This window comes from Nelumbo nucifera, chromosome 1 (assembly GCF_055504915.1).
Source record: "Nelumbo nucifera cultivar China Antique chromosome 1, China Antique-T2T, whole genome shotgun sequence".
Taxonomy (NCBI): Eukaryota; Viridiplantae; Streptophyta; class Magnoliopsida; order Proteales; family Nelumbonaceae; genus Nelumbo; species Nelumbo nucifera.
This window is the reverse complement of record NC_142649.1, coordinates 67293856-67317531: the sequence shown is the minus strand read 5'-3', so window position 1 is coordinate 67317531 and position 23676 is coordinate 67293856. Positions and strand designations below refer to the sequence as shown.

Sequence of the window (23676 nt, the reverse complement as noted above, 5' to 3'; positions counted from 1 at the left end):
TTTAGTGCCATATCCATTGATAAATTGTGAGCTCTTAAATAATTTCTTACTACTTCAACCCATGTTCTTTTTGGTCTGTCCCCTAGCCCTTCTAGTCCCTTCAACTTGCAACAGATTGCTTCTTTTATGGATGCTGTAGATGGGATTCTATGAACATGACCAAACCATCTTAGTCTACTTTCTCTTATTTAATCACACCTATTGGAGCTACTCCTAGGTTCCTTCAAATGACTTCATATCTGACCCTATCCTTTCTAATTTCAGAAACATAATATTTGCGAATCAAAACAAGCCCTAGATGAACATCAAGATAAACATGTAAAAAAGTACCTCCTTTAATTTCAGTCTTGCTTTAAATTTAGCAACAAGATCCTGTGTTGTTAAATGGCTTGTTGCCAACAGTACTGCCCTGATTTCATCTTCAGTGACAGGACCAGTTGGTGCTGTTGATCCAGATGATGCCAATGCTTTTTGGGGTGCACTACATCTGGAAGTGGACATGGGCTCATCCTTCAGAGAGGATTTTGATTCCTGAACCAGAAGGAAAGGGCACAATGAGAGGTGCAAAAAAGGTATCATGTATAACCCAAAAGAAAATCCAACACCAGAAGCATTATCTGTTAACTGAAAAATCAAGTAGATTCATTCTTTAAGATCCATATATATATATATATATATATATTGCAAACAAATGATGACATACATTTTCAAACTTCCCTTTTTTTGAAGGTGCACCATTAGCAACTTTTCCATCATCCCCACCAGATTTTCTCTTTGCCTTTGCTGACTTGGATGTAGAAGGTGTTCCTCGAGCAGTCCCTGAAGATAATGGTTTTGAGGGGTTGCTCTCAGCAGGTTCTTCTTTTGGTGCATCCTTCTTCTTTGGAGCCAATACAGGGGACAGACCAAACTCATCTTCCACCTAAAATGCCAAAGAAAAGAACATAATAAATTATAAAACTGAGCATGCCTGCTTACTGAAATGATTACTCTGATAAATCTCCTTAGGTTGGCCATACATCAGCATCAAAGTCTTAAAAAGAGGGTGCTTACAGCACAGTGCTAAGACAAGTAAATGAATCATGATTGTAGCTTGGTTACATCTTACAAGAAGATCTACAAATGTTTCAGTATGCTATAGTTTATAGTTTTAGTTATGCACCACATGAACTTACATCTTCATCATCATCATCATCCTCAGCATCCGAATCGTTCAGCCCACCTGCTCTACCAAGCAGCTTCTTTAGTTCCTTTCCAGATTTGCTAAGTCCTCCCTCTTCCTCATTAGCTTCATCTTCATCCTCTTCATCCTATGCATGTGCAAAGCACAAAAAAAATTTGCATGAATATTCACTTGTTGCAACTCTATGGATCAAAGAAGTAATAAATTCAATACTAAGAAGAATCCCTAAGCAGTACAGAAAAGTTAAAAATAACGTAGTGCTAGTACACTAATGCACATCTGAAGTAATACATTTTGATATATAAGAAAACCCTTAATGTATATGTTAGAGTGAGCCGAATAGGGGTAGTTTAGTAATCTCATGTTAGTTAAGTACTTTGCTTATGTGGCTGTTTTATTAAAGTACTCTGCCCCACACTTAAGTGAGGGCAGTTTAGTCTTTGTAAGTGTAATTAGAACCTAATAAACATTAGGGGGTCGACTGAATGTGAGACTAATCAGTTTCGACTAAACCCTCCTGTTCTCTCTTTCTCTTGTCTTCTTCCTCATCTTCTTCTTCCTTCTTCACTGGTTCGGGTTACTGTAGCTGCTCCAAAACATGGTATGAGAGCGAGGTTTCTGACCTGCTTCTGCTTGTAAAGCATCTCAGCTGGGTTCGTGACGCCTTCTTCGTTTCTGGTTAGTTAATGGAGAGAGCTGGTTCGCCTTAGGTCTGAGACATCACAGCTCATTGCTCTCTGCTGCGCACAGTTTTCTTCATCAAGGAAGGTGATTTCAGCAGTGAATGGTTGGCTGATAATCTCAAAGGAAGGTTGGTTATTTAGTCCTTTTGTGTTGCTGGTATTTCTGGGTAGGAACCCTTCAAGAATCAGTTAGTACTGATTAGAACCTAGAGAACTAGGTTCATTGTTGCCCTAGGAAGGGCTGTGTGTGCAGTAGCCGAATGGTGTAGGGCTGCTGTGAGTTTGTTGGGTGGTGTTAGGGCTGCTGTAGGTGGCCGAGTGGTGTAAGGTGGAATGCAGTGACCTTGCCAAGCTTCTTGTGGTTGTGTAATGCCCTATTAAGTGTGTTAAACAAGTCTGAACTGGGTGTAGCAGTTTGACTGTGTTGTGGTGCTTGTGATGCACAATTTTTTTTATTGAGTGGTTGTAAGAGGGCCTACTGTTGTGTTGTGGTGCTTGTAATGCTTATGTGGGTCGTAGGTGTGTGAAGTCAGCAATAGTGTGAAGAAGAACAAGTGTGTGCTCCAACTGTTGTGTTTAGGGGCTGCAATAGGTGCTGAAGTATCAAACTGTGAACAACATCAATCAACTTGTAGTTGAGAAGTAAGGTTAGAGGCAACTGTGAAAGAGTACAATGGCAGCAATTGGAGATGGCTACAATGATCAGAAACCTAGTGTGGTAATTTCCTCCGACTACCTAGGGGTACAAATGACCTCAATTAAGCTGAATGGGGAGAACTATGCTCCATGGGCTAAATTAGTGGAAGTGTTTCTCAAGGCAAAGAAAAAAGTAAAGCATGTAAGAGATGAGAAGCCACCGGAGGACTCTCCAGGGTTTGATGATTGGGAACAAGAAGATGCTCAAATCATGACTTGGCTGTGGAATAGTATGGAACCCAAAATTAGTGCCAACTTCATGTTCCTTGATACGGCTAAGGACATATGGGAGCATGCTAAGAAGCTATATTCTAGACAAGATAACACAACAAGAGTGTATCAGCTTTATCAAGAGTATTTTGATTTACAACAAGGAACCAAAACACTAGAAGAGTACTATGCCTGCATGAAGAATATAAGGAATGAACTCAATGTCTATCACCCCCTTACTCTAGATATTAAAGTTCAGCAACAGCAAAGGGAGCAACTAGATGTTACAAGATTTTTAGTGGGGCTGAAGTCGGAATATGAACCAATTAGAGCCCAAATATTGGGGGGCTCTACTCTTCCTACACTTGAGGAAGTATTCTCAAGGCTTTGTAGAATTTCTTTGGGACAGACAGAGAACTCCACACAGTCTGATAGATCAACACTTGTGACAGCTAGAGGGGTTGGACATAGTACAAGAGGGGGAGGTCATGCTCCCCGAGGAGGCCGTGGCAGTTCCATGATTAGTCGGGGTGGTCGTGACTCAGGGGGAGGCCGTGGCAGAGGGAAGAATAACTCTACAAGGAAATGTACTCATTGTGGTAGAGAGGGACACACAGTGAATTTCTGTTATGATCTACATGGCCCTCCCTTAAATGGGCTAACCATACTGTAGCAGGTGAGGTTGATATTAGTGACAGTAAACCGGCAGACCGAACTCCTCCCACATTTACATCTACCTCTGGGAGGGAGATGGTGAGCGTACCGCGTGATGAGTATGAACGGTTCCTTCAAACTACTTCACAGCATACCACTGCCACACTTGCCCAATCAGGTATTGCTTGCATGTCATCTAAAACCTCTCCCTGGATTATTGACTCTGGAGCCTCAGATCATATGACCGGGACTCCAGGTGTGTTCTCTTCTCTTTCTGAAACCTCCACATCACAAACTGTTACACTTGCCAATGGGTCCTCATCCCCCATATGTGGTGTTGGTAATGTTGACATGGCTTATGTGCCCTTATCATCTGTTTTATATGTCCCTAAGTTTCCATTCAATCTTATGTCTGTTAGTAAAATAACCAAAGCTCTTAACTGTTTTGTTACCTTCTATCCTTCCACTTGTGTTTTTCAGGATCTCAAGACGGGGAAGAAGATTGGTGGGGGGCATGAAGCTGGTGGATTGTATTATCTTGACAGTGGTGGATCTTCAATTGCTCTTCAGACTTCACTTACTCCTCTACAATGGCATTGCCGACTGGGACATCCATCTCTCAAGGCTTTCAAGATTTTGGTCCCGTCATTGAGTCATTTGTCAATTTTGCAATGTGAGTCATGTCAGTTTGGGAAACATCGTCGTATGTCCTTCAGTCCAAGAGTTGAGAGTCGTATGTTGAGTCATTTTTCTTTGGTTCATTCAGATGTTTGGGGTCCAATCAAAATAGAGTCTTATAATGGGTACAAGTATTTTGTCTCTTTTATTGATGATTGTTCAAGAATGACATGGATTTACTTAATGAAAGAAAGAAGTGAATTGTTTTCCATTTTTCAAAAATTCCATGCTGAAATGCGCACACAATTTGGTGTTCCAATCAAAATTCTCCGTTCAGATAATGGTCGTGAATACTTTCTTACTTCATTTCAACAATATTTAGAACAGCATGGCATTATTCATCAGACATCATGTGCATTCACCCCTCAACAAAATGGGGTAGCTGAACGGAAGAACCGTCAGCTTCTTGAAACTGCTCGGTCTATTCTTCACCACATGAATGTTCCTAAACGGTTTTGGAGTGATGTTGTACTCACTGCATGTTTTCTCATTAATCGGATGCCCTCCTTCATCCTTCATGGTCGGTCTCCCTTCTCTATCTTGTTTCCCACTTTATTTCCATTCCCATTAATTCCTCGTGTCTTTGGTTGTGTGTGCTTTGTCCACAATCTGAGCCCTGGAATAGACAAGCTAGATGCATGCTCAATTAAATGTGTCTTCCTTGGCTACTCACGGACTCAAAAAGGGTACAAGTGTTATAATCCCATTACCCGGAAGTGCTATGTCTGCTCTGATGTCACCTTTTTTGAGTCAGTCCCCTTCTTCTCAAGTCCTGAAGCGCCTTCATCTCCACCAGTCCTTCCTCTTCCTCTTCCTGTCAGTGATCCAGTTCCAGATGCTGTTGTTGGAGTAGACTCATCACCTCATCCCGTGCAGATCACCACCGAACGTCCACCAATCCGGCAAGTGTATACACGTCGAACGACACCGGCCCCTCCTCCAGCTTCTACCTCATCTGCGGATCCTCTCATGGCTCCTATTGTTGAACCTTCAGACCTTGACCTACCCATTACCTTACGGAAAGGTAAACGCAGTTCTACCCTCCATCCCATCTCCAATTTTGTTTCATTATCTCATCTTTCTACCTCACATCGCCAGTTTGTTTCCCTTTTATCCTCTATTTCCATACCTAACAATGTTCAAGAAGCTCTCAATTCACCTGATTGGCGGCGGGAAATGGAGGAGGAACTTTCTGCTCTTCAACATACTCAAACGTGGGAACTTACTACTCTCCCACCTGGTAAGCATGTTGTGGGTTGTAAATGGGTGTATACTGTGAAATACTTGCCAGATGGTAGTGTGGAGCGTCTGAAGGCCAGACTTGTTGCTAAAGGTTACTCACAGTTGTATGGAGTGGACTACATGGAGACATTCTCTCCGGTGGCTAAGATTGGTTCTGTTCGTGTACTAATTTCCCTGGCAGTTATGTATGATTGGCCTCTGTTTCAGCTTGATATAAAGAATGCCTTTCTCCATGGTGATCTTGTGGAGGAGGTATATATGGAGCAACCACCTGGGTTTGTTGCTCAGGGGGAGGATGGTAAGGTATGCAGATTGAAGAAGGCAATTTATGGGTTGAAACAATCGCCGCGTGCTTGGTTTGGGAAGTTCAGTGAAGTGGTAAAGAGTTTTGGAATGAAGCAGTGCCAGGTAAATCACTCAGTATTCAGCTATGACTCAGAAGCTAGGAAGATTCTACTAGTGATCTATGTGGATGATAATGTCATTACTGGCAGTGATAAATTGAGGATTGGCAAATTAAAGGTATTTCTGCAAAATCATTTCCAAACAAAAGATCTTGGAACATTGAAGTATTTCTTGGGAATAGAGGTTGCCAGGTCAAAGAAAATATGTTCTTGATCTATTGGAAGAAACAGGACTGTTAGGTGCAAAACCGGTTGAGACCCCTATGGAACCAAATGTTAAGTTGAGCAGTGATACAGGAGAAGTATTTGAAGATCCTGGAAGGTATAGACGACTAGTGGGGAAGCTGAACTATCTGACTATCACGAGACCCGACATATCCTTTGCAGTCAGTGTGGTGAGCCAATTCATGCAGAACCCTCGTATACCTCACTGGGATGCAATTCTTAGAATTGTGAGGTATCTGAAAGGAGTTCCAGGCCGTGGACTATTGTATAAACTAGGAGGAAAACTTGAAGTAGTGGGGTATACTGATGCAGACTGGGCAGGCTCAGTGAATGATAGAAGATCTACTACGGGCTATTGCACATTTCTTGGAGGAAATCTTGTGACGTGGAAGAGTAAAAAGCAGACGGTTGTGGCCAGAAGTAGTGCTGAAGCTGAGTATAGGGCCATGGCACATACTGCCTATGAGTTAGTGTGGTTGAGGAATCTTCTACAAGAAATTGGATTTCACATGAATAAACCTATGAGACTGTATTGTGACAACCAAGCTGCACTCCATATCTCATCCAATCCTGTATTTCATGAGAGAACAAAGCACATAGAGGGCAGTTTGAGGGGGAGTGTTAGAGTGAGCCGAATAGGGGTAGTTTAGTAATCTCATGTTAGTTAAGTACTTTGCTTATGTGGCTGTTTTATTAAAGTACTCTGCCCCACACTTAAGTGAGGGCAGTTTAGTCTTTGTAAATGTAATTAGAACCTAATAAACATTAGGGGGTCGACTGAATGTGAGACTAATCAGTTTCAACTAAACCCTCCTGTTCTCTCTTTCTCTTGTCTTCTTCCTCATCTTCTTCTTCCTTCTTCACTGGTTTGGGTTACTGTAGCTGCTCCAAAACAGTATAGAACAATACTAAAAGGAGTTAAACATCAAAAGGAGACTAGTTCATTTGTACCACCAGATAAAGTTGTGTTTATTTTTCCTCAGTCCTTGAAATTAATTTTCTATACCATGGTTAGCTGAGAATAATTTCTTTTTGTTCCTTCAGTTATGAATTACAGGAACTCTGCATGTTGCTAGTCTCAAATTCCGGTTATGATTCCTTTTCTTTTTCTACTTCTCTGGTACCTACAAAGCCTGACCTTTCCCCACTGAAAAAATTTTGCAAGGGTCCACATCAATTGTGTAGATTATAATTATCTGAAGATATATTGTTCTAACATATTGAAAGGTTCCATTTCCAAATTAAGTATTTGAAACTAACTCTGCTACTGTCTTGGTAGCATTCTTATATTCCATAACCAATCCAACTACTATCTGCTGTATGTCCAGAGATGACTCTCCATTAATTTCATAAGGAATTCCTCCAAGTTCACAATCAAGAAATGACTGCATTGAATTTTATGGCAGGTACATTATCATTAACATCCATTAAGTAAAAAATCAGGTTCACACCCCAATAAAGTTTAATTTTGATGGGTGTTGCCTTGGGAACCCTGGACCCTCGGGTGGGGGTGCTGTGAGAGATCAGCATGGTAATATCCTTCTTAGTTTCACAGGCCTAGCAGGGAGGGGTAATTCTTTAAGGACAGAAATGCTTGCGGTAATTCAAGGTTTGAAATTATTACAGAAGCAGGGGTGGAGAGATGTGATTGTTGAAGGGGACTGTCAGACTGTAATTTTTTGGATGAAAACTGAAGATCAATTACTCTAGGAGTTTAGGCAGCTGGTGAGGGGGGCAGTAGCAATTGGAATTTTGTTGAATGCCTCATTCAATTGGGATCCTAGGTCTGCAAATGTGTTGGCAGACTCCTTAGCAAGAGCAGGGGTGGGGAAAGAGTATTTAGTTTGGGGTTGCCCAGGTCTGGGCTTTAATTTGTAAACCTTATATGCTGGGGTGTTGTTTTTAGTGGTGACTATAATCCTTTGTATTCTGGTTTTGGGCTCTACTGCTCTTTCTGAGTAGTTGGAGCTTATTTTAATATATATTCGGTTACTTATCCAAAAAAAGAAGAAAATATAAGTGGAATCATTTATACCACTTAAATAGTTGCATATTACAAGTACTAATAGACTGGGCAGGTACAGCCACCTGTCAACATCATACGTTTCACAATCTCAAGTGGTATGAATAGCCAAAATTGACAGACTTAGCTGCTAAAGGGGAATGTAGAATGAAAGAACTGATATGGATAGTTTGTGGGTTTTGATGCATCTTCTTCACTACACCAATAAAAAAAATGCTACTGTGCCTTTTTTGGCTAGGTAAGCCTATGCCTTACAAAAGCAGGTGAATTTTTTTACTGTTTTGTCTTTCTTTCTTTCTTTTTTTTTTTTTTTTGGTTGGGGGAGGGGGGTGGACAGTTGATACAGTTTTAATACCAGGTTCACCGGTCACTTTCTTCAACCTCTCTGTATTCTCTTTCTTTTGCCCTAGTTAATGAATTCTTCCTTAATAATCAAATGGAAAGCGATCTAGGAGAAAGAATGACAGTCAAAACAAAACCTGTTTGATTTCCGGAGGTGCAGGAACCTCAGGAGCTAAGTCTTCTCGCTCCTCAGGATCATTACCCACAGCTTCATCATCATCAGTGAAAATTTCTTCATGCTCCCAGTCATCACCTATAAAGAACCAGCAATAAAACAATAAATAAGCAGCATATTAATTGAAGATACACTCTTAGAGTGCCACTCTCAATATAACTAATTACACAATATATTCAGCATTGATAACTCATCATGGCAACAATTCCATCTGAACTAAAGTTTATGAAGCACATTCCAACCAAAAAATAAAGTAGTTTATGAAGCCCAAAATAAGAGATCATGTCCAGCATCTAAGGTAATAGAATATAAAAACAAGATATGCTTACCCTTCTCAATATCATCATCATCCAAATCATGATCACCTCCTCTGGGACCTTCATCATCATCACCACCTCCTTTTCTTAGTCCAAGTCTAGTTTTCCTTGCCTCCTCTTCTTCCTCGTCTTCCTCTCCCTTATCTGAGACCTTCCCTTCGTCATCATCACCAGTTGCTTTTCTACGTCCCCTCCCACCACCCCCACCACTTTCCTTGTCATCAAACTTCTCTACTTCACCAAAAGCAGCAGGCCCATTATTTGCCACTTTCATCATCCATCTTTCATATCCATCTGCAGTTTTCCGCCTATTCTTCATTTTCTCTTCAGCTTCTTCTAAGGTAAGTTGCTTATATTGGGCAACTTTATTAAAATTGTACCTAAGGATGAAAGACATCAAACATCCATTACAAACATTGTTAAAGAATATAAAAAAATACTTTCTTAAAAAAAATAATAAGGGTTTTTATCTGAAACTCCCCCTAGCTTTTGGATTCTCTTAAATTTACCATGACTTTTTGATACCTCCAAAGACCCCTGTCAGACACCTTCATCTATAGGACACCCACCTTCCATTAGGTCTCTGTTAGTGATGATGACAGAAGTGAACCACTGCACCATTAATATTTGTTTAATGACAAAATTAACTCTGATCAATTTATCAACCTATAAACTATTTTTTTATTATAAAAATACCCCTGGTTCATTTCTTTCGCCTATCTTATGTTCTTCTCTCATTTTACAATCCATCAACAGTTCATTTCAGCTTCTCATTTATTCCTCAGACGAAATAGGTTTTAAGCTTTCGCCTTCACCTCTACATCAAGCAAATGGTTACAAGTATTTTGGTTTAAAGGCCAGAGATGAACAGAGGGGTTCCTGGAGGTATCTAAAAGTTAGGGTAAGTTTAAGAGAACCCCAAAAAAGTGAGTGGGTGTTTCAGATAAAAACTCAAAATTATGTTATCTATCAAATAAATAAATAAACCCAAAATTAAAGGAAAAAAGAAAAAGAATTGTATGCCTTCATTGAATTAAAGTTTAAAAAGTGTAATATAAAAGAATATAAATACTAAATAGAAAGCAATCTGGATATAATTACTAACTATGACATGCATGCAACCATTAAAATTTACTTGTTCTCAGATGAAGACAGTTGGGAAAAAAAGAACATAAGGCTATAGACTCAAGCATAACTTAAAGATTGCATATGTTGGTATGCATACCAAGAACCAGCAGGGATAGCAACAAATTCCTTCCCTTGCATCATGAGCAGATAATAAGCTGTTGATTGTGCACCCTCAATCTGACCATGATACTGTTGGCCCGTCTCATCCTCCAAAAGCCAAGGCTTATTCTTGTACTTCTCCTATTTGATGCATTGTCATAAATTAATGATACAACAAATTGAAAATAAGTGAGAAGGAGAACATACAAGTGAATCCATAGAGAACATTGGTAGGACTAGCTTGCTGAATAGCTCAAAACAGTAGGATATAATCACATTAAGTCCATAAATGATGTTCAATAATCATTAATTTCCTTTTCTCCTCCCTCTACCAACAGGCCATACATTTCAAAAAAATATACTGGTAACATTCCAAGCCAGCATTATGAAGATGCCCATGTCCATTTATGTGAATATGTGATCAGCTGGCTGGTCAGCTGTGTGTAAGGTTATGACTTAGGTGCCAAGCTCTTGCCAGATGTCAGCATACAGTAAAAAAATGCAAAAAAACAAAAAGAACCTAAATAAATAAAACTCCTAACTATATAATTTAACCGTACTGACTGTACTGTACACTATAAATTAAGTTAAATGAAGCTAGGTATCTCCCAGCTCGAAAGCATACCTTGGCAATCTCCTAGACCTGAAAAGATGCACTCAGATAAACCTAGAAATGCTTAGCAACTGCAGTCAACCAGACTCTTAGGTGGCAACAATTAACAAAATCGTTCTAACTACCTATTTCCCAATCTAAAAAAGTAATGCCAGACCAGGGCAGAACATGAAATAAGATGAAATATCAACATTCAGTCCATGGTCCTTAACTGCCCTATTGAACAGCTCATTCGGGTGAATTCATTGTCAGCTAACATTAGTAGGCTTCCTAGCTAGGAGTAGAAAAACAAGACCTTGAGTGGGGGCTCAAGGGGACAGCAATAGAGCTAAGGATTCCTTTTATGTAATATCAGTAATTGTCATATATAGCTGTTTTCTGTTTTGATTTTGAAGGTTAGTGTGCTTTTCCCCGGCTATTAGACATCCTTAATGCCAGAGTTCTTTTCCTCATCATCACTATCAATAAAATTCTTTTCATTGTTCGTTGATTAAAAAAAGAAAGAAAGATCAACCCCCTGTCCAACTGCAATTGAATGAAGAGAAACGAGGTAGAAAGGAATGTTAAGAAGGGATCTTAATGTCCCAAAACTGAGAGTAGAAGAACATATAGGAAAGATGATGCAAGTTTACAAAAAAGAAAAATAAGCTTGAAAGAGAAATCCAAGTCTGAGAAAACCCAAGATTCAATATATGCCTCTTATTTCAGAGTTGGGGTCTTATATAGTTGGCTCTCCATTACAACCAAAAAGACAAATATCTTTGTGTGGCTATTGTAATGATCTCCGGCACTGGATCTGTTGGTGTGGCATTCAAGCCCTTCTGCCTTCAGGTGAATTGATGAGAGTAGGGTGCTTAGAGTGCCTAGAGTCTACTAATAGACCTAAGCCTTCATTCACATAGGCTGGGTGGGTCTCAACAATCCCTCCCGCCTTGAGAGTGACCTTGCCCTCAAGGTCCAGGTTGGGGAATTTCTCATTCAGCTGTATGTAGGGTTCCCAGGTGGTGTCCTCTAATAGAAACCCAGCCCATTCTACCTATGCCTTGGGTATGACCTGGTTGCCTTTGCACACCCAGAAAAAGTCCACTATACCAGTGAGCTTGTGGCTGTGGCCTGTGGCTCAACCTCTTTCTTTAGAAGGGAAATGTGGAACACAAGGTGTAAATTGGATGTGGTCGGCAACTCCAACCGATAGGCCACAGGACTCACCCTTTTGAGGATCTTAAATGGCCCAAAGTACCTGAGAGCAAGCTTGTGCCAAGCCCTCGTTGCCATAGAGACTTGGCGATAGGGCTGAAGTTTGGGGTAGTGATGTAGCAAGGGTACAAAACCAATAGAAAACAATAGAAAGAAGTGATAAATCTTGACATGAAACAGTAAACTTGAAGCGGGAACAAAGAACAACCCACCTTTAGGGCTGAAATCACCACTTCCATTGATAGTATATGCCTTTACGGTTTGAAAACAATGAAAAGATCCTTCTACAAACAAGATACGAGGCTTATAGATACCTCCAAGCAAAGTGACGCCCTAACACCCAATTTGACCAAAATACCTCAACCTAAGCGACTCATATTCAAAAGGCAAGACAGAAGGAGGATCCTGGCCATAGAGGGCCTTGAAGGGTGTCATGCCCGCTACTGACTGAAAAGGTCAAATTGTACCTGTATTCAGCCCATAGCAATCAATGGGCCAATTACCTAGGTTTTCCTCCTACAAAGTATTCTGTGGGTGATAGCTAGTGGAATCATAGAATTGCATCCCTTGGAGGCTTCCAAAATTCAGGACCGCCAGGTATTGCAGGGTGTTCGGAGACTCCATAGGGAGGCTGGTGTCTATGTATTCAAGACCTATTGGAGTGAGAGATTTTTTGAAAGCTGAGCTTATGGCCTTACTGCAAGGCCTAAGACTAGTAAAACAATCAGACTTTTGAAGTCTGGAAGTAGAGGGGGACTCAAAGTTAATCATCACTTGGGCAAAAGGCCTATGCCGACCCCCTTGGACTTATAGGCATGTCTTCAAGGAGATCGATTGCTTATCAAGGGAGTTAGGCACTCCCTACTTATGGGTCAGAAGATCTACAAATGGGATGGTGGATACACTAGCAAAACACGGGGGTTAATAAACATTAGCTATTTTGGGCAACAATGTAAATCTTATGTATTTGGATGGTTGTTATATCTCAACCAGATGTACTAAAAGTCCCTCTTTGAATTAATAAAACTTTCTTCTTTACTAATAAAAAAATGACTGAGGAATGGGGGTTCCGATTAGAAACAATAGATCTAAGTGTCCCATGATGCCGTACAAGGGTGTGGTAATGCTGAAAAATGCCCATAGTTGGTCAACCAATGGTGACCATTTTACTAGATGAACAAGTAAGCCTTGAGACAAAATCCATAGGGATGTCTTCCCACACCTGCTCAAGTATATTGAGGGGTTGCAATAGCCATGCCGCTGCCTGAGACTGTAGATATACTTGATGTAATGTTGTTCTATGGTCCCTGTTGTACCATAGCATTCTTTTTCTTTCTTACCTTGCAGCCCTCCAAGGGCCTCTTTGTAATTATTCTTTTTTATCTTTATCCCTTCAAGGACCTCTTTGTAAATACTTATAACTAATAAGTTATATAGGCTCTTTGGAGGTGGGGGTTGGATATACTGTTTGACACCCCTGAAACTCTTGGTGTTCTCTCAACCTAGAAGATTGATAGAGACAAGTACTTCTATTGTTGGCATACCCCAACTCTGCCATGTGTTGCTGGACATCCTTACACATACCCATCAATGGCTGCCTAGACGCTTCAAGGTGAGTAGAATCTGGAGCCCCCCAAGGACAAGTCATGAAACAACCTTAAGAGCTTGGGTATATGGGCTAACTTAGGGGCCACAATAAATCTTCCCTTGTAGAAAAAGTCCAGCCCAATTAAAGCATAGCCAACAGCTTTCAAGGGGTCTTTTTGTAATTTGTCTCTAATCAACTACAATTTGGGGTCTAGCTTGGCCTTCTGGCGAATGGACTCAAAATGAGGGTATGTGGGTTGGGAACACATTAGTGCTTTCATCCAATCAATGACCTGGTCAGTTGAACCATTCAAACCATCATCCAGCCATGGTTCTAGGTCTTGTTAGTAGAAAAGTGCTGAAATAAAAAATCTGTAAAAGAAAAGAATATTTCTTGTAGAAGAAGAGAAGAAAGGAGAAAAGGAAGAGAAGAGATTTGAGAGAGAAAAGAAAGCAATAATGATGGCTGCCCTCTTCACTATTATTTATAGTCTAAAAAAATAAAGAGTACAAAGACCAATATGCCCTTATAGGGCAGTTAACACATAAAACAATTAAAATAACTACTCAAAAAGGACCCAACAAGAGTGTTGTGGTCCCCACTTCCAATCTAAATGGTAAATAATCAAAAGCTACCACTATAGACTACACAATTTGTCTAAAACCTCAACACTCCCCCTCAAGTTGGGAGTAAATGTCACACATTCCCAACTTGCGTAGGTTGTATTCAAACCTGTTCTTTGCAACCCCTTTGGTGAAGATATCAACCAAATGTAGTTCAGAGCAGACATAAGGAAAGCATGCTTCTCCAGTTGTCACCCTTTCTCTTATGAAGTGCCTATCAACCTCAATGTGTTTAGTCCTGTCATGCTGAATTGGATTGTGGGCAATATTGATTGCAACTTAGTTATCACAATATAACATCATGGGCTCCTCAGCTTTTATTCCAATCTCACTCAGTAGAGATCTCACCCAAAGTAGTTCTCAAACACCATGAGCCATAGACCTATATTCAGCCTCTGCACTTGATCTAGCCACAACTGACTATTTTTTACTCTTCCATGAGACCAAGTTTCCTCCCACAAAGGTGCATACGCCTGATGTAGATCTCCTGTCACCTAAGCAACCTGCCCAATTTGCATCTGTATAGGACTTCAACTTTAAATTTTCATGGTCTAAGAAAAAAATCCCTCTGCCAGGATGCTTATTCAAGTATGCAAGTATCCTCTTAATGGCTTCCTAGTGCTAAACCCGAGGAGCATGCATATATTGGCTCACAACACTAACATCATAGGAGATGTCTGGACGTGTCATACATGAATATAGTAGCTGGCCTACCATCCTTTGATATCTTTCCACATCCTTAGCCAATTCACCATCCAAAGCATTAATTCTATGATTCGGGTCAATAGGAGTATCAACTAGTTTAGTTCCTAGCTTCCCAGTCTCTTGTAGTAAGTCCAACACATATTTTCTCTAAGAGATGAAAACCCCATACTTGGATCTTGCAACCTCAATCCCCAGAAATATTTCAGCTCACCTAGATCCTTGATCTCAAACTCTTGCTATAGTGACTTCTTGAGTGCATCAATCTCCTTCAGATCATTTCCTACAACAACTATATCATCTACATATACAATCAATACTGACAAGAGTGCCTCTCTCCTTTTTACAAAGAGAGTATGGACGAATTGAGTTTGTGTGTACCCAAACAGATAAGTACTCCTATGAACCTATCAAACCATGCCTTAGGTGACTGTTTCAAACCATATAATGATTTTTTCAGCCTGCAAACTTTTCCCTTACCAACATTCTCATAAAAACCAGTTGGAATGTCCATATATACCTCATCTTGCAGATCACCATTAAGGAAAGCATTTTTAACATCAAGCTGGAATAGAGGCCATGAATACGTAGCTGTTAGGGACGAGAATCCGAACTGAGCTCATCTTAGCAACTGGTGCAAAAGTCTCCAGGTAATCAATACCATAGGTTTATGTATACCCTTTTGCAACCAACCTTGCCTTGTACCTCTCTATGCTACCATTAGCCCTGTACTTCACAGCGAACACCCATCTACATCCGACTGTCTCTTTGTCTGTAGGAAAATCAACTATTTCCCATGTCTGATTCTTAACCAAGGCTTCCATTTCTTCTTGCATAGCTAGTTTCCACTCAGGTTTGGAGAGGGCCTCACTGACATTCCTAGGTATAGACACAAAATCCAAGGAAGAAACGAAAGCATAGTAGGAGGGTAATAAGGCATTGTAGGAGAGATGGTGTGAAATGCAATGGGTTGTACACTTTCTCTTCTCTTTGCGGAGTGCAACAGGAAGATCAAGATTAGTGGGATTAGCTTCCACAATAGTGTTAGGTATAGAAACATCACTATCAAAGGAAATAATGCACTCGGGCTCAAGGGAAATACCTAAAACTGTATCAGCCAACCTGGGATCTCAGATGGACTGATGGAGAGTGGTGTAGGTTCTTCTATCTAAGCATGTGTGGAGCCAACCCTCTTCTGGTGGCGATGATAGACCTATGAGGCTGGTCGTAGTGGATCAGGCAATGGGACTGTAGCTGCTGATGGTGGAATAAGTGGATTAGATGGAGGAATAAATAACACCGAAAGAAGGACACGTTGTGAGTTCTCCTCCCCAAAACACTCCCCCTAAGGAAAACCACTCAAAAAAGGTAACATCCATAGTGACAAACTTGCTCCCGACACTGGATTATAACAACAATACCCCTTTTGGTTTTGAGCATACCCAAGGAAAACACATTTCTTGGCCGTAGGATACAGTTTCTTGCAATGAGAACCAAGAATGTGAACAAAGGAGACACACCCAAAGACTCTCAAAGGTATATGAAGTATCCCCCCATCTGGAAAAAGCAAGCTGAAAGATGCCTTAAACCCCAAAGTGCGTGAAGGAACACAGTTAATCAAATGCACGGCTGTGCCTTAAACCCACAACTACTTTGATGAATCACACCATGCTCCAAAAAGCATGAGGACAAATCCTTCTCAAAGTATTCTCTAGCATTATATGATCTGAAGACTTTAGTCCTCACTCCAAATTGTGTGTGAACCATCTAGTAGAACTGCCACACCAAAATGGGTACTTCATTACGTGATCTCATCAGATATATCCAAGAATATCGTGTATGATAATCCACAAACAAGAGAAAATAATGGTAACCACCCATGGAAGAAATGTGGTAAGGACCTCATACATCAGTATGAACAATATCAAAAGCATAGGAACTTCTTTTATTACTTGGTTTAAAAGAATGTCTACAATGTTTTCCCAACTAACAACTTTCACATTCCAAACTAGACAACGAAACAGACTCAAACAACTTTGGAAACAAAAATCTCAATGAAATGAAAGAAAGACAACCCAAACGATTATGCCAGAGCATAATCTGACTCACAAACTCTGATCCACTACTACTACTGCTACTAGCATGATGGCTCTGATGTCTCGGAATCTCATCTAGAAGGTAGACTCCATTCACCTCACGACCACATTCCCAATCATCCACTTCGATTCCAAATCCTGTAAAACACAATTACCAAGAAGAAAGGTCATTGAACAGTTCAAATTTTTTATCAAAGAGCTTACTGAAAGAAGATTAGTGTGGAGTTTAGGGACATGTAAAACAAGGGATAAAGTAATGTCATTAGTCACTCTAATTGTCCCTTTCCCAACAATGGGAATATGGGAACCATCTGCTATAGAGACTCTATCTTTACCAAAGCACAATTGGTAAGGACTAAAGAGGGTAGGTATATTGGTCATGTGCTCAGATGCTCCTGAGTCTATAATCTAGGGAGGTCCCGCCTTACCTGAGGTAGATACATGATTTGCAACTGCATATGAACTACCTATATGAGCAAAGGAAGTAGTATAGTTGGCTCCTGCACTATTCTTCCCATCTGAAGAACTGGAATTGGATAAATCCTTCTTACTCATAAGTTGTCCATATTTTTCCAATTGTCCTCACTGCAGCTACTACAATGGACTCCAGATCAGCCTGGGAGAGGGGTCCTGAAGGTTCTCCTGTAATTGCCACATTTGCATTTCCCTTCTTGTTCTTGATCCGAGCTGGTACGAGATGAGGGTAAAGCTTCCAATAGGTGTCTCTGGTATGCTTAGTTTTCTTACAATAGTCACACACCAAGTCCTTCTTGTCCTCCTTCCTAGCTTCACTACTCCCCCTGTCTCCATTTGGCTTAGATTTAACTGTACTAACCATAACTGACTAATCAATGCATGGTTGTCTCAACATGACATTCCTCCTACTCTCTTCCCCAGAGACAAAGGCATAAGCTTGAGAAAGAGTCACACTTTCTCTAGAAAGGAGATGTTGCCTAGAAATGTCAAATTCAGGGTTTAACCCAACCAAGAACTCAAAACCCTATTATTTTCTACCAACCCCTGATAGGTTGTTGCATCCTTCATACTCTCCCAAACCACAGTTTCTAAGTGGTCGATCTCCTGCCAAAGAGTTTTCAGCATGGAGAAATAGGTGGCAAGAGGTCTATCTCCCTGTTTTGTACTAATCACCTGATTCCTTAATAACAGGCTCTAGCTACATTTTGTTTCTAGGAATAGGTTTCAATCACTCCATCCCAAACCTCCTTTGCAGTATTAGCCCACAAAAAATTTTTACCAATGTGAGGTAACATAGAGTTACACAGCCAAGTCATCACCATGTAATTCTCCTGTACCAACCAAAAGGGATATGTTTCAGGTTTCTTCTCCTCCCCAATTATGTACCCTAGTTTCCCACAAGCACCAATGGCCATCTTGGTTGATTGTGCCCATTCTAGATAATTTGTACCATCAAACTTCACTGTAGTAATAATTCCAAACCCAAAAATATCACTACTACCTCCAACACCCTGACCCATGTTACTGGTAGACTTTTGCTCGGTACCCCAACTCTCCATTTTACTTCAAACAGTTCAAAAGCATAAAATAATTAGGTAGAGAGCCTCCAAGATCAAATCGATCTCACACACAAAGGTAACAGACCTTTCTGAAAGAAGAAAACCCTATCCTGAGAGAAATCTCTCTCCTCCCATTGTCTCCCACCAGAGAGAAAAGTGAATCGGCCACTCCCGAAGGCCTGGAAAATTCCAAAAACCTAACCACCCCTATAGAATACCTAGAGAAGTCCAACAATACCTGAGCGCCCAAGATCAAGTCAAAATCGAAGAGTCCAACTTGACTAGTACTCTTCCCCGCACTCCAGATCTTCCTAATTTTGATGCCAATACATAGATCACCCTTCTGATGACTAGATCACACCAAAAAATCCAAGAATTGGGCAATCTGAAGTAGATCGATCAGCCCTTTATCTCCTCATGCAATCGGATGATCTAGAACTGCATGGAAAAAACTCCAAGAAACTCTAGCTGAGCTATGATACCAAGTAGAAAAGTGCTGAAATAAGAAATCTGTAAAAGAAAAGAATATTTCTTGTAGAAGAAGAGAAGAAATGAGAAAAGGAAGAGAAGAGATTGAGAGAGAAAAGAGAGCAATAATGCTGGCCGCCCTCTTCACTATTATTTATAGTCTAAAATAACGAGTACAAAGACCAATATGCCCTTATAGGGCGGCTAACACATAAAACAATTAAAATAACTGCTCAAAAAGGATCCAACAAGAGTGTTGTGGTCCCCACTTCCAATCTAAATGATAAATAATCAAAAACTACCACTATAGACTACACAATTTGTCTAAAACTTCAACATCTTCTATGTGGACCCTGATTTGGTAGTACCCTGAGCGCAAAGCCCAATTCATCAAGAAGTTTGTCAATAATGGGGTTGGGAAATCAATCCTTGGCTGTTATTTGTTTCAAGGCTCAGTGATTAAAACAAAACTGCTAGGTACCATCTTTTTTAACAAAAGTACAAGGGAGGAAAATGGGCTTGTGTTGGCTTGAATATGTCCCTTAGCCAACAACTCCTCCACTACCTTTTCAATTTCTAGCTTTTGAAAATAAGGATATCTATATGGATAGACATTGGTGGGTGTCGATCTAGGCAAGAGAGGTATCTTATGGTCCTAACACCAAATAGGAGGTAGCTGGGTTGTTCCTTAAACAAATCTTCAAACCGGGCTAATAACAGTTGTAAGGCCTCCTATAGAGCCACAGTAGGTAACAAGTGGTCTATGCTATAAAGGATGGGAGAAGTGGGTTGAAGACCCAAATACTTGAATAGTGGCTAACCAAAAGCCTTAGAGGTCCAAATCATGGAGTTCATAGTCTTGGGTTGTAGGGCTTTGGTTGCAATCTGATAGAAATCAATCAGCACCCTTGAAGACTTATTCTAGAAAGAGGGCCTTACAACAGGTCCTGATATGGCATAGTGATGGTACGTAGGATTTGGACTGAATTGGACACCAAGGGTATTTTTGTTATTTTACAATTTTTCTGTAGGGTCCAATAATAATAAGGTTTGATTGTCTATTTATAGTTTGTTTATGTTTAAAATTTCAGAGTCATTACATAAGTAGGATTAGAGTTATTGAGTCTTCTTTGAATTGAAATATTATATGACGGCTTAGTTTGAGTCCTACTAAGATTATTGAGTCTAATAGTCTGACTCCTAAGATTATTATGAGTTTAGAGTCTATAAATATGTATGGACATTTTACACAAAGTGTAAGTTTATTAAGTTTTCTTCAGATTATGTTAACTATGGTTAGTGGTTCCCATGCCCTAGCGTGATTCTAGGCACCCTATGAGTGATTCCAGGTATTGTACCTCTTCTTTCTCTCCCTATTTTCTCTCTTATTCCTTCAAGAAGCCATTATAGCCATCAACAGCCATAAAATTCTGACCAAAGAAGACCATAAAACATTCTCTAAGGACTAAATGAGTTCGTCCTACATCACAATCCTTGTAGGTTGCAAGGTAGCCCATCTTTCATGAAATCCATGGTCATATGGTTCCGACCACATAAAACTAGGGCTAGATGGGTATACTTAATTGCTTGGCCAAGAGACAAGTGATGAAGTTCAAGGTCGACCCGCTGTCAATAAGTATGGATATGGGCCTGCCCAACAGCTTCCCCTCTACCTTAATGGACTGAAAGGAATTGAGGCCTATCAAGGCGAGCAAGGATATATCAACACCATCCTGATCCAGCCATTTTGCATCAGGTCACTATCTGCTGAGCTAGAAGGGTCTATCCCATCCACTGTGTCATCTTGTTGGAGAATAATCACCTATTAGGCCTTGAATTTGTGGCCAGGCCCTGATTTATCATCACAATTGTAACATAACCCTTTCTCGCGCCAAGCTTGTATTTCAATCCATAGGAGGAACTTAAAGGGCACTATGGGAACCATGGGCTTGGCGGGCTCTCCAATGGGCTTGATGGGTGTGGATCGAACCAAGGAGGGGTTTTAAGGATCTGACCAAGTTGTCAATTCACTTCTAGGCGGATATCATCTCAGAATCCACCTATGAAGCAACCCACTAGAGATTTCTCTGGCCACTCGTAGACTCAAGTAGTGGACCTCTCAAACTCTAGTTGATATTCTTGAACCAACCTTGTCTGCTTCCACTTGGAGAGGAGCTCATCATAATCTTAATAGCTTGCCCATCCGAAGTGAAGTAAAAGTGCCTTTGTGAACTCTGACCAAGTGACCTGTTGATGGGGTCATCAATATCACCGGAACCATAAGATTGCTTCACCATCCAAGTGGATCAATATGACTGAGACTCGTTGATGAGTCGGCATCTCATGGTACTCAAAGTATCGTTCTGCCTTAAAGATCCATGGGATTAGGTTTCAGCCTGAGTAATTTGGGAAATCAATCTTGGTCACCTTCCCATTAGGATGTCTACCCATCCTTGAGCTACTGTAGGTATATCCTTCTGCATCACCTTCCCAGTGATTGGATTTGCCTACTACAAAGCGATGGAAAATATGGATGCCTTGAGTTCCTTGATCTTTGTTGAGAATGTGCATTTGGCTTTAGGGGTGTTGTTGTCTTTTCCTATTATTTGTATTTTGGGCGCCCTTATAGGGACATCACTGTAATTTCTAACTTAATATATAATGAAATATTCTGGGTGTGAATAGTAACACCCTATTGTCTCCTGTAACTCTTCCTACACTCCCAATCTCAAGAAGACCTACTGATGTCAAACTGCCGTCGGATGACATCAGCAGTCCGTACAGGTACTGGCGGCAACCCTTGAAAAACTCTGGTGCACCTTGATTTTAGGGTTATTTTGGTATGGTTCTTATCTTCATCTGATGTGTCTATGATTTTTCCAAGATTTTACAATAAAAAATTACAGAAAAATACTAGTTCGATGTTTGGATTTTTTCTTCCTTGTCTGAGTTCGATGCATGCTTGAAACTTGTTGGTTTTGGTTTATTTGGCATCACTAAAGGTATGGGAAGTGGTTCCACATCCTTAAAACCTCTAATCTTTGTACGGGAGGTCCTTTTTTCCTTCCTATATTGTCACCAGTTCAGTTTTGGGCCTCCCATTGGATTCCAGCTGAGTGTTTCCCATCTTTTGTGGGTCTTGTGTGTGCCGGTTGGTTGTTGGAGTGCTGTAGAACTGTTAAAAGACCTACCCAACTCAAATGGATGTGCCTAAGGAGTTACAGATTGTTTCCGGAGTGCTTCCGGATAATGTCGATGGAACCAACTTCCCAGAGTGGTCTCAATCAGCCAAGCTTACTATCGGAGGTAGGGGTAAGCTGGGATTTATTACTGGTAGGGATGAGAAGCCAAAAGCTGATGACCCCAAACTTGCTAGATGGGAACAGGATAATTCCTTGCTTATGTCATGGCTGGTGTATTCAATGCAGCCACATTTTTTTTTTGATAAATGAGAGTAATTTTATTAAATCAAATAACAACAATACAATCAGCCTAGGAAGAGGCACGAGATATTACCCCCCTTAGGACTGAACCATATACACCAAAACTGCCCAAGCCTGAGACACAATTACAAAGTAGCCCAAAATAGATCTCCCCTTGACACCCCCTGCTTGGCCAGAGAATCAGCCATTGCATTTGCTGATCTTCTAACCCACTGAAACCTGACAGTCATATTCCTTGTCATCCATTTAACTTTCTTTAACAGATCCCTGTAGCCCCAACAAGCTGTTTCTGGGCTAATTAGCCAGCCTACTACCACCTTGGAATCCCCTTCTACTAGCAGATTTATCACTCCACTTTGACTAGCATTTGTATACCTTGTACCACTGCTAGTAGCTCTGCCCTTATTGAATCACCTTCACCCACTGGTCCTGAAAATAGAGACAACATATTGCTGTCTTTGTCTCTCAGAATCCCACCAATTCCCGATGGCCCTGGGTTACCTTGGCAGCTTCCATCAAAATTCAATTTTCACCATCCAGTGGGAAAATCCATTCAGCTTGTGATTTGATCTTGGTGGAAACTGTAGCAGCCACTGCAGCCCAATTTCTCCTTAAGTCATCAAAGGAGTTATCAGCCAACAAGTGTGTAGATTTTAACTATGAAATAGTCCTTGTCAATATGCATTCCTTGATTTCAACAAGACTTCTTTCATGTTCTTGAAATATTCTAGCATTTCTCTCCTCCCATACAGTCCACAACATAGCAGCTCTGATACATTTCCACATTTGGGGGGAATTGGTCTTGACCATACCTCTTTAACAAGGAAGACTTGAGAGGAGGGATTGGAGCAAAGGGATTTAAAGAAAGAAGCACAAGTGAATGAGCCAACCGGGGTTAGGGACCAGACTCTTGTATCCGGGTTAGGGGGGTCCAAACACACCGAATCTAGAAGAAACAACAGCTCTGAAACGCAAAGGAATTCTTCATCCCTTAACCCTCTTTGAAACCCAAAATCCCAATTTAAGGCCAAAGGGCAAACCGAGGGGGAAAGGAACCAAGAAATGGGTTTCTTTTTAAAGAGGGAGATGGAAAAGAGAGAAGGGAAACGGTCTTTTAGGGGTTGAGAGCTCACCCAAGTATCTTCCCAAAAAAGAACGGAGTTCCCAGAGCAAGCATCATACCTTACAAAACTGAGGAACTTAGGAAGAATGCCAGAGATAGCCTTCCAAGGTGTTGTGAGCAAAGCCCTTCGGGATACTCCCGCATCTCAACCTAATTCGGAACAGCCATGGATACTTTTCACTACTTCATGCCACAACCTCTCCCTCTCCAGGGGCCACCTCCAAAGCCT

At 40.8% G+C, this 23676-nt stretch overlaps 1 protein-coding gene across 2 annotated transcripts in view; it reads right to left on the bottom strand.

The window, feature by feature from the left end:
• LOC104594145 (transcription initiation factor IIF subunit alpha-like) overlaps positions 1–23676 on the bottom strand; it is a 46145-nt gene that overhangs the window by 9069 nt on the left and 13400 nt on the right. For both annotated transcript variants that reach the window (XM_010254314.3, XM_010254315.3), the window contains exons 4-9: positions 10058–10200; positions 8845–9212; positions 8478–8593; positions 1176–1310; positions 704–922; positions 331–531 (exon numbers count right to left, since the gene is read on the bottom strand). In XM_010254314.3, the coding sequence (XP_010252616.1) occupies positions 331–531; positions 704–922; positions 1176–1310; positions 8478–8593; positions 8845–9212; positions 10058–10200 (1182 nt within the window). The remainder of the gene's footprint in view (positions 1–330; positions 532–703; positions 923–1175; positions 1311–8477; positions 8594–8844; positions 9213–10057; positions 10201–23676) is intronic.